At 42.0% G+C, this 11,943-nt stretch overlaps 1 protein-coding gene across 1 annotated transcript; it reads right to left on the bottom strand.

Annotated features, from left to right (window-relative positions):
* Positions 1-10,032: 10,032 nt before the first annotated feature.
* Positions 10,033-11,868, bottom strand: LOC306785732 (disintegrin and metalloproteinase domain-containing protein 8-like; the record flags this gene model as incomplete). The annotated part of the gene is made up of 4 exons (XM_079280189.1): positions 10,033-10,218; positions 10,859-10,927; positions 11,092-11,169; positions 11,662-11,868. The coding sequence occupies 4 exons, from the start codon at positions 11,866-11,868 to the stop codon at positions 10,045-10,047; spliced, it is 528 nt and encodes a 175-aa protein (XP_079136315.1). The 3' UTR covers positions 10,033-10,044.
* Between the last annotated feature and the right edge of the window lie 75 nt (positions 11,869-11,943).

The following is an 11,943-nucleotide window of genomic DNA, read 5'->3' as shown; positions in this document are numbered from 1 at the left end:
AAATACTAGAATCATATACTGATAATACCATCAAGCCCTGCAATAATATAACTGTAATATTATTACGAACAATACATTGACCCTTCTATTATATAACTGTGATATAATCTTCCAATATATTGTCTAGGGAAGGATTTTGCCCTTTTTCGTCTCTTCAGTGCCTGAGTCGTTAATTGCATTGAGTGATCAGCTCAACTAGACTTTCTCTGTGTTACAGCGGTGTGCTATTCTGGACTCCCTGTTTTTAGACGGGGGAGGAAGCTATGCTCTTTTATTTCAAATCGTATGCTTCTCGCCGGGCCTCTATGTCAACAAGCTAGGTATCCTTTAAACCTATGCGCAGCGATCAATATTTCTGTCCACTAAATCACTTAAATGCCCTCCCGTGAAGTACTTTTAATTCAAGGGTTTCCTCTCTACCTGGTTCTAAGTTTTTAACTCTAAGGATCTGTCTTCTTGTCTCATTTTAACTGAACGACTCCTTCTCCTGTGAGAAGGACGGTCAAGTTTTTTAGAGGATTTATTGACTGCCTCGATCCACGGTACCGATTCCTAATAGAGAGAGCAGAACGATAAAATCTTTTCCTTGACTGCCGGTACTGACGGACGAGTGTTACGAACGTCGGTCGAGGATTGTCGAATTTTACTGCTTCTGGCAGAGTTCAATATATCACCTCAGCTTGATTTCGCTGGTTGGATGCATCACTTTTTCTTTATATCCTCGGGAGGATTTTTGTAATTTAACCCGAGAGGGAACCTCTGTTCTTCCTATATTACACGTTCTAGTGTTTCTAGGACCTAATCCCTCCGAGTCCCTGTTCGGGCGCCATGTTACGTGAATATGGGGGGTGACCCCTCACGATTTTTAATTATTTTATTTGATAATAAAAAAAAATTGAAAAATGAATTAATTAAATTTTTTTTTATTATTATTTCTATTTGAGTTATTAAAACTAGATTCCTTCTGTAAATGTTTTCAATTTATCTGGAAATAATTAGTAATAAGCAAATAGGAGGCCTGTCGTGTGAAACGCACAAAAGTTTGAGTAGATTTAGCTCCGTGCCAACATTGATGCGCAGAAGGCAGGAGTTTCTGCTGGCGATAGATCAACCCTTGCGATCCACCAGCGGGACCACGACTCCACGTGACTCGTGCCCGGAGGAGTCGGCCCCTCCCTGTGTGTACCCCTGGTGCCTTAAGATTTGGCTTGAAGGAGGGGACACGCTTTTTAATTCATTCCCTATATGATTTTCACACCTGGCCCTACGGGAGATATTCGGGAGGAAGGGTTCCCGAATTCTCAGTACCTGTTTTTGCCTCGTGCACTGCTCTACTTTAAGAGTGACTTTTACCGGAATTTAAGTTTGCACTAAAATATTCTTCAATTGCCGACACAGACCAGGTCGATGGCTTGCTTGCTGTCCCGTCTGAATCGACCCACAGTAACTCACCTTGATAGTGTAATTCGGTCGCTCAGACTAGCAGTCGGTCTTATAAAAGTATTAACTTTTTCTTTTAATGTACATTGTTCCTTAACCCTTTCGAAATTGATAGGACCCTGCTTTAGAGCCCAAACCGTTATAAAGCTCTTTTAATACGCAAGCGCGCCTCGTCCGGGTGTCATTGCTTCTTGTTCGAGACTCCTCACACGACTGCACAACCTCCGCACAACTCCCCTGCTGTTTCAAACTGCCCCTATTTATACTCGTCCGGGGCTCAGATCTCTGACTTCTTACGGATTTTTAAACATCACATCAAACATATCTTCAAACAGAATTTCAAACATTACTTGATTGATTACACAAAAACCCTTACTCCAGCGTGATCTTTGAAACCCGGGTATGCTTTTGTCTTTATATGTACCCGTCAGCATTTTTAGTGACCTTACTGTCAAGGGTATGTTTATTTATATGTACCCCGGGGCCTAACTAATGACCTTAACGCCCTACCAACTTCCTAGAACTGCTGACTCGGTCTTGTGACTTTGTCTTTGAAGTCTCTACTACCCTAATGTCCGACACCTGTTTAAGTGCCTCTTTTATCTCCGGCCGACATGGTGGGGCCCCCGCCTTCGCCCTCTGCTTGAACTTCTGGCCCTTTTTTTCCCTCGGCGTGAACCGAGAAGCAAGCATGGGTGTGTGTGAGTCTGTGAGACCATCCTACTCTCGTGTGTGTGTGTGTCTGACAACAGAAACATGTCTGTGTGACAGGTGCAATCTTATAAGAGCCTCAGAGTCATATGCCTGATTTAACCAAGGCTTTGCCGGTAGAGACATCACGATTTCGCAAAACATCCACCGTGTTCAACAAAACATCTACCCAAAGTTAAATAACTATCCGAATTGAAGAGTAGAGTGTGTTACCTGATGTGTAGCTGCATCATTACTGAGAGATGGATCTCTCAGCCTCTGAGGGATCACTATTTGGCAATTATTCCTGCAAGTATCGGGGATATTGTATGAGATAAAAAGAAAGAAAGAAAAAGAAAGGAAAAGAAAGAAGAAAAGATAAGTCGTAGCCCATGTGGAGAGTAAAATCCAAACAAAAGATCCAGAACATGGCATGTTGCTCTACCGGACGGACTCTGTCATTGTGAGCTTGGCAGTCTGAAGGAAAAAGGCTCTTCAGCACTCCGCCCTCTTTGTTGTGCAATATCCTGAAAATTACCTTTTGAGGTTGACAAACCACATGAGCCACAACCAGAGCCGGTAAAAAAGTTTCACGGTGTCCCCCCCTCCCCCCTTTTTTTGTTACAAAATTAGCGTGAGTTGCTGAGTCCGCCTATAGATTGAGTCACATGATTTCACGGGGATTAAAACGCTCTGATGAACCTTGTTTAGAAAACGTGCACAATTTTGCAGTTTCTTGAAAAGAAAGTGGGCTGTCCACTCAATTACCCCTCAATCGTTGTTATGAGACTTTAGGTTTATTTGAACGTGTTTGTCTCTGAGACATTGCTTTTTGTATTTACCACCACACAGACACACATTTCTATGACAAATGGAAACTAGAGTAATACTCACGTACAGCTTCATGTAGACAGATTTTACAGGGCAGATTTCTTGTATTCAATTATGGGACTCTCCTTATTGATATAAAAAAAACACCCAGTACCCAATATCAGATGACAGAGACCCACTAAAGCCCGTTAGTGGCATTTGTTGCCACCTACTGGTAAAATGGGAGAATGTATCAGACTCGTTTAAAGGATGTACAGTCTCACATCATAAAGAAAGGCCCGCAGCCCAGCATGACAAGGATAGAGTGATGAACCCCCGCTGGATCATCGTCCTCGGTGTGTGCACCCATCTGGGTTGTGTGCCCATCGCCAACGCCGGAGACTTCGGAGGCTACTACTGTCCGTGCCATGGCTCCCACTACGATGCTTCAGGAAGGATAAGAAAGGGACCTGCTCCTCTAAAGCTGGAGGTTCCCTTCTATGAGTTCACTGAGGAGGACGTAGTCATAGTGGGATGAATACTGGAGCTCTGTCTCAGTTCCTCCCTGTAATATGTATTTTTAGACGGCTCCGTGTGAGAGTGACATAAAATGTGTGTATTTACTGTTGAAGACATATTTCCAACTCTATGATTGAGCTATTGTCTTCTCCCTCGTAAAAAAGTGAGTTGTTTTTCTTTGATTGATCTGCATCACTTAGCTTGATGTCTTTTGATTCACTGACATTTTATTTATTGTTTTAATCTCTATAGATTTCTTTCATTCCGCACTATTTTTAGCATTTAGTATTTTCCAAACAGCATTATGTAACACAATGTACGAGGGCCGGGTGTGATCAGGTCCAACCCCTTTGCTGCCGCACCAATCCTGATATATTGTGTTGGAGCTGTGTGATAAAGTCAAAGGTGGGGCCTGTTTCATGGTTACCTAAAGTTGAGCTGGTAAAAGTGCTCATACACATGAACAAGAGGCCTGGGGAGCACAACGATTAGGATAAGATGATGGTACGATCTAGAAAAGCCACCGGCAATCTAAAAAAGTATCGACAAGTTGTGAACACATTCAGGAATGTGTCGGCCTGTTGATCAACTGGAAGGAACTATAGATCGAGATCAGGATGTTGTTGGTTTGTGACTCCAAAGAATGTGTAGATTGCTTTATCTCAGGACCTTTTCATCCTTTTTGAGTTTGTGTCAGACAAGATGACAATTCTATACCAGCAATGGCAGCAGCAAAGAGTGCAAACTGCCAAGTAAGATAAAGAACTATTGAGTCACACTCCAGTCACTGATGAATTTAATGCTGACGAACAAAGTGTGCCATGTACAACTGTATGAACCAGTGAAATACACAAACCTTCTACTTTTTATTGATGAAATCATTTGAATACAACATACTGTGCACAGATGCAGGTAAAACCATCATCTTAAACTGACATTACCATCAAATCAATCAATATAACCATCAAAACTATTTCAAACTGTACAGTTGGCGCTCATTCAGTGAATAACTTTTTGAATTGAAATCAGTGGAGTTGAACCGCAGTTAATCATGTGTAACTTCAGAGGTGACTCGTGCTGAAAGCTTTTATCACAAACGGAAACTTTACTGCAACCAGAACAGCTAAAGGGGATTGTTTCCTGTGTGGGTATTCATGTGTACCTTCAGATCTCTGTTGCACACAAATCTATTACAGCAAACTGATCAGCTGAAAGGTTGTTCTCCTGTGTGGGTTCTCATGTGTCTCTGTAAATGTGAACGCTCGTTAAAAGATTTCTTACAGACTGAGCAGCTGAAAGGTTTTTCTCCTGTGTGGGTTCTCATGTGTCTCTGTAAATGTGAACGCTGGTTAAAAGATTTCTTACAGACTGAGCAGCTGAAAGGTTTTTCTCCTGTGTGGGTTCTCATGTGTATCCGTAAATGTGAACGCTGGTTAAAAGATTTCTTACAGACTGAGCAGCTGAAAGGATTTTCTCCTGTGTGGGTTCTCATGTGGCTCTGTAAATGTGAACGCTCGTTAAAAGATTTCTTACAGACTGAGCAGCTGAAAGGTTTTTCTCCTGTGTGGGTTCTCATGTGTATCTGTAAAATTGAAGGCCTGTTAAAAGATTTCTTACAGACTGAGCAGCTGAAAGGTTTTTCTCCTGTGTGGGTTCTCATGTGTATCTGTAAAATTGAAGGCCTGTTAAAAGATTTCTTACAGACTGAGCAGCTGAAAGGTTTTGCTCCTGTGTGGGTTCTCATGTGGTTCTGTAAAGTTGAACGATGTTTATAAGATTTCTTACAGACTGAGCAGCTGAAAGGTTTTTCTCCTGTGTGGGTTCTCATGTGTATCTTCAGAGTTCCACTCTGGCCAAATGTTTTCTCACACTCGGAGCATCTAAAATGTTTTTCACCAGCGCTACATCTTGAATCACTGACACGGACTTCATCAGGTTTCACATAGTTTAAACCTGACTGAGGTTCTCTGGTCTTCTTCCCATCACCACCCTCATCAGTGTCAGAAGACTCTCCAGTCTTCTCATCAGTATCTGGTTCTGGATGTCTATCTGGATCCAAGTTCCTGTCTGGTTCTGGTCCTCCACAGTCTTCTCCATCAGCTTCTGTTCTCATCTGTTTAGTTTGTCTTTGATGAAGCTGTGAGGACTGAGCTTCCTCTTCTTCATCTTCACTCTTCACAGGAGTGAATGAGAACTTGACATCAGCCTCCTCCAGACCGTGAAGCTGCTCTCCTTCCTGACTGGTGCAGAGTTCCTCCTGTTCTTCTTTAATGTGTGAGGGCTCTGGGTCCTCCTGGTCCAGACTGGAGCTCCACTCCTGCTGCTCAGAGGGAACCTCTTCTTTAACCAACAACAGCTGCTGGATGTCTGCAGGAAAACAGTAAACACACACAGAGGGGTTACAAAGACATTTTAGAATTGAGCAAATAGTCTCCTGGACATACACTTCCAGAGTATCACTAGAACCAGATAATACAATAATGTAATCAACTTATGTGACCATGAACACATGAACCATTTTAAGCTGCCAAATCCATGTGGTGTTATCAAAGAGAACAAACTTGTACTTTAAGTTGAAATATTTCCTGTCATCTAGAAGCTGAGAGAACAAATCAGCATACCTGCAAACTCATAAGAGGTGAAAGAGGTGGGGGGGGGGGGGGGGGAGACGGTAGACGATCTACAAGTATTAACAATTTATTAAGTCAAGCATCAAAGCATAAAAAACAGATCTATGGTTTCACAAAACACAAGAATTGATTAAGTAGCCCTAGCAACAGACACAAAGTCAGGGCTCCGTATACGCATCTCTCCTCTCAGTGTTTTGTGAGCCCTGTATCTTTATACTTTATTTGAACTTGTCCAGCACAGGGACGCATTATCTTCACCCACACACAAGCCAGGGTTGGGCCACATTGTGTGTGGGAGTCCTGGAGTCTCAGGGATGGGGAAGGTGCTGTTCCTGCAGGTTGCTGCACAATATCCCACCGACTAACCGATTCACAACACAACTAGTTATAAGTTTTAAGCTACCACCTGAGTGTCAGAGCTCCCTCTTTGTACGGGGAGCGCCTCACCCGGAGATTCAAACCTTTGCTCTATGACACATGCAACACTATTGCAAATGAGCACACACACACACACACACACACATAGTGCTGTTATGTTCAAAATGTCTCAAACAAAAGGTGAAGGAAAAAGCCCCCCTCCTTGTTCCAGAGGAGAAGAAGCATGCAGAGGAGAAGAGGCAGCTCCCCCCCCCCTGCTCTCTTTCTTCCATCATTAAGCAGGGCCGAATCAGCTGGTTGAAGTTTAAATCAAAAGGAATTTAATATACTAACAAAAGAAAATGCAGTTACAAACTGAATTACACTATCAGAAGTAATATTTCATGAAATAGAGGCCCCATCCACACCACACGACAGACTGGTGTGTCCGCCTCATAGTCCAGATGAGGTCTGGTTATCTCCGGGGATTCACAGTTTCTTTGTCCCTCCAAAGTCTCTGAAATGTCTCATATTACACATTCCTTAGCCCATCGATCAGCTCAGTGATTGGCTGAACCCGTCGGACTTCAGTCGGCCACTTCCTTCACCAATTCACCCCCCTTCTTGAAGGCTGTGCTCAGAAACTCTTCAGCAACATCCCCCTCTCTCTGACTTGATGGCGGTGTCATAAATTCTCTGGTTTCTCTCACAGTGCTCAACAAATTCAGTAACTCTCCCTTTAGTTTAAACCTTCTACAAGTAAACATATTGAAACACATAATATCCATCGCTAGGAGCGCTTTAAAACTTAAATTCCTCACAATACGTATACGTTTAATGCCTGTAAATACCGCAAGCATATTTCTACAGTAGCGAGAACCATCGCCTATACAAAAGAAAGTGATTCGTTTTCATTTAACCCTGTTACTGTATGGCTTAATATTAACTTCCACTGTTACTGTCAAGCCGTTAGAATTGTGGCCCATCTTCTATTTACAATTAATATGCATTCAATCCGGTTCAATTATTGAAATCATGAAGGTTCAGGCTTCTTAACGCTCTCTCTCATTACTTCAGGGCCTTTGGGAGCAACTGCACGTGGGACAGTTGGGACCGGAAGTACACTGGCTGTGGTCATTACAGTGAACAGTGTGATGAGAGGGCACGTGAGCCCTTGTTGCTGTACTTCATCTCATTGGAGCAGAGGCTGCAGTTAGCATACCCTGCCTTATCAATGCATTTAAAACACTGACAGCGGGAAGCTGTACTGCTCTCTCTTCACGTCTGTTTAGACCTCCACCTTTATCCAGGCCCAGCTCCACTCACATCTCAGCCCTGCGTCAAGCTGCGCTACACACACAACATCCTCTTCATCTCATCAGTATCTGGGCCTCATGTTTCAAGTTATTATCACCACGAAATCGCCTCATTCTACTTTGAGTTAAACAAAAAAAACTGCACCCAGAACCGCCGGTGTTCCGGTTTAACGTTAATGAGTGACCACGTGGACTGAACCGGAACACGGAGGGAGATTCATGTTTCATCACGTTATCCTCCTAAATCTTGATAATGATGAGCGTTAGCCGTTGACAAAGTTCCGCATGCAGTGGACGTTAACTTAACCAAACAAGTCTGAACGGTAACGGAACTTAAACGTTAACGGAGGGAAATGAAGACGGTGTAGACATCTTAACGCTGATTGGCCAAGACTCGACACGTCGCATCAAATATGTTTTATTGCGAAGATCACGACATCACATTTTCTCCCTGTCTCAATCCAATCTGAGAAACGCTGGCTGACCAGTTGACCACCCCCCCCCCCCCCCCCAAAAAAATAAAAACTATACGGATCTACACTCACGTGGATGATATTTTAATTCAAAACGGCTTATTTCGCAGAAAAGCGACACGTTTGCAGGTATTAAATCAGGAGAAGAAGAAAACTACGAACTGCAACAGAGTCTCACTCCAAACTACATTAGAAGTTATCAGCCGGAGCATGAACAGTGTTAAATAAAGTGAACCTACGTGCTCTTTGTATCCGGATTTCCGGGTTGAGAACAGCGTCCAGAAGTTCCCGTTGTCGCTTATTCGCCTCTTTTGAACGAGAGAGTTCCTCCTCGTACTCTGCTATCGTTCTTTCAAACAGACCAAATATCTCTTCATCAGCCGCAGTTAGTCGCTGGTTGATTAAAGATCTCAACATTTCTACGTGACATTTTCTACTCGACATTTTCACGAAACCTACATGCTAAGCTAACTTCAATAGCTTTAACGTTATCGGCTACCAGGAGATTAGTCGTCTTCTTCTTCTTCTTCTTCTTCTCCTCCTTCTTCTTCTTTCACTTTAATTGCGGACTACAAACCAATGTTTAAGGCGCCACCTTCTGGACCGGAGTGTGTAACATCATGACTTTATGACAGTTATCATTTAAACACAATAATAATGTTATTTACAACTTCAAATCGAAATAAACTGGATTCTGCCCCAAGCTGCGCGTTTCCGTCCGGATTAGTCTCCACATGCGAGCGCCAGCCGTTTGAGAGGAGAACTTTCGCGGAGAAACTGCACAATCAGACAGCAGACTAGCAGGAAAGGGAAGCAGTACATGCGAAGCTTCTCCAGCTGAACACCAGACAGGTTTGGCTAGCTGGACGACGTCATGCTAATAACTTATTTAGCTTTTTAAAACAACGGGGACGGATCCAGCACGGACAGTTAGGGAGTGAGAGACATGAAGCACCTGCTAAGACATGATATATAGTTATAAATACATCATTATATATATGTGTGTGTGTGTGTTGTATATTAAAGTGAATATTATTATACGATATATATATTATTATACGATATATATTATTATATGATATATATTATTATATGATATATATATATATATTATATGATACTGAGACTATAATAAGATGTCCTGATGTGTTATTTACTGCATCTAGCAAACTATACCTACAGAACTCCATTTCAATTGAAACATATTCCTGAGTGACTTTTTTGCAGGCAATACTAATGTGAGTTGCCATCGTAAGACAAAATAAATAGACTGAGTTGTAAATGTTTTTGCTGTCCGCTACTTGTGAGAGGAAAGGTAATTGTATGCTACAGTAGAGTTAACAACTGACAATTAAATGTTTGTTGCACATTGGAAAAATCACATTTCATATCAGCAGCCTACATATATAATTCAATTAATTTAAAACTATTTTAAGGATGTACAATTTCCACACATAGCTAATGTCATGTAATACCTTCTGTGGTCAAGTTTATTTTGTAACTTGTGTATAAATACCAAAGAAATTTAACTACATTTGCTCATTAACTAACATCCTGGCGTGGATGTTGAATCTGGCCAGTTGGTGGCGACAACGCACCGTTTTGTTAGTTTTTGACAACCGCCAAAAAACACATTAGATGACGTCGTTATTCCGCGACGATTACAACCTAAACAGAAAACATTGCATTGGTGTTGGCTAAGCCGACAGTGGAACCCTCGAAATCCACACCTCTGAGTGAGGAAGAGGAACAATTTAACACACCATCTTGGCATTGTCTTTTTAGTGGCGAGTTGGAAACAGCTGCGTCTTACGTGATGAACTGTGCGTTGTCGTGTTTGGTCCTCGGCAGCAGGCTCCGCTGACGCCACTCGAGGAAGCGACTGAGGGTGAGCTCAGGGTTAGTGCTGACCTCCACCTGATCTTTGTACGACCAGATATCCAGACCGACCAGCATCACGCGAACACCCACGGGGCGATACAGCTGAAACAGAGCAGCATGCAAGCACACACTGGAGAGTGGAAATGAACCCAAAACTGAATGAACTGTCAAGTAATGCTATAAATCACAGAACCAATCATTGATAATGCTGTCACAGGAAACCACTGGGCCTAGTGCAGTCTGATGATGCATTCATGCTGGACTCTTCTCTTTCAGAGTGTGCAAAGAGGATCGGGAGATATGTGTGAAACATAACAGTTTAGGTGGGAAGATTCGCAGTTAAAGTTAGATTTTCACAGTGAGAGAACTTGTCCTTGCTTTGATTGGTCATATTCCAGTCAGTAAAGAACAGATAGTATCAGGACAGATTTCTTGTATTTAATCCACAGTGAAAATGATGTCTGATGAAGTGCCCGACACGTGGCTGTGCTGCCTTGTTAAAAGTCGTATCTGCCGCCAAAGAAAATACACTAAATTACTGGTGAAAACAAATGGAATACTTTATTAGTCCAGAAGGGAAATTTGCATAAAATTACAAAACATTACGCTTCGAAACTCATTTGAACTTTAGAATGCCCTTATTTTATTGTCCCAGATTATTTTGCTCTAAGATCAGTGCTTTTTTTTTTACATCACAAGGTTGAATCGTTTTACCTGATAAACAACAGAGAAACAAACATACCTTGTCCACGTGGTTTGCTATTTCAAGCGCTCTGGCCTCTATCGTCTTCTTACTGCCAAACTTCTTATACTAAAAAGAAAGTATTGTTTGAATTAGTCATACAACCAACAACATGTCAGATATAAAAGATAATCTACTTCTTGTCTAAATGTCTATCGTGCAGATCATTATCATTAATAGGCTGCATCTGCAATAACTGGCTCAAGCAGAGAAAGGAAAATAGGGAATCAAACCTCCGTGTGGTCGACCACCACAACCAGCTCCACTGTCTTGGGTTTTCCTGTACGGTCTTTGGTCTGGGCTCTGCTTTTCTGAATAAGACAAAGGTGAAAGATATCAACAATACTAAATATAGGAGGATCAATATATGTACATCATAAGGAATTAGTATGATGCAAAAGTATGAATTTGTCTATTGAAATGTGCAAGATTATGTCATCATTTTCAAATGCATTCAGATCTATTATGTCTCTCCTCCTTGTTGTCCTTGTCTTATTTTTCACCATGTTCCCTTTATTCTTTCCCTTTGTTTGTCTCAAATTGTTACATTGAAGTGAAGTTGCAACAAAAACTTTTGTGAATTAATAAATTATCAAGAGAAAAAGTGTTTGTTTTTTATTATATTTGATGCAGATACAGAACTACTATGATACAAGAAAGGTGTATTGTGATAATTGTCAGAGTTATGGTTCAGAGCAGTATTTGTTTTTTTCATAAAATGATGAAATGTAAAAATGCAGCACAAAATATTGGGAATCAGCTGTAAGCTTCAAGCCCTGGTGTATTTCTGTATGCGTCTTTACCAGGCTGCCGAGCTGGAACAGTCCAGACGGACGAGCTCCGTGATCGTAGAAAGTGGTTGTGTTTCCATGGGAACAGGAGCTCCTCTTCCTCCTCAGGTGTTTGTAGTTGTAAACGGCATGGAGACCCTTGTCACTGTGAGCTCTGGAGCTCGGTCTGTCGCCCTGCTGTCCCGCCTCGGCGCCAGCCAGAGGTTCCAGAAGGTACATTTGGGCCCGGAGACGCACAAACCCCCTGCAAGTGGACACAGGAAAACTTTTTCTTCAGCATGTCTTATTCTCAAA

This window comes from Melanostigma gelatinosum (assembly GCF_949748355.1).
Source record: "Melanostigma gelatinosum genome assembly, chromosome: 12".
NCBI classification, from domain to species: Eukaryota; Metazoa; Chordata; class Actinopteri; order Perciformes; family Zoarcidae; genus Melanostigma; species Melanostigma gelatinosum.
The sequence above is the reverse complement of the archived record's forward strand: the minus strand, read 5'-3'. Positions and strand labels throughout refer to the sequence as shown.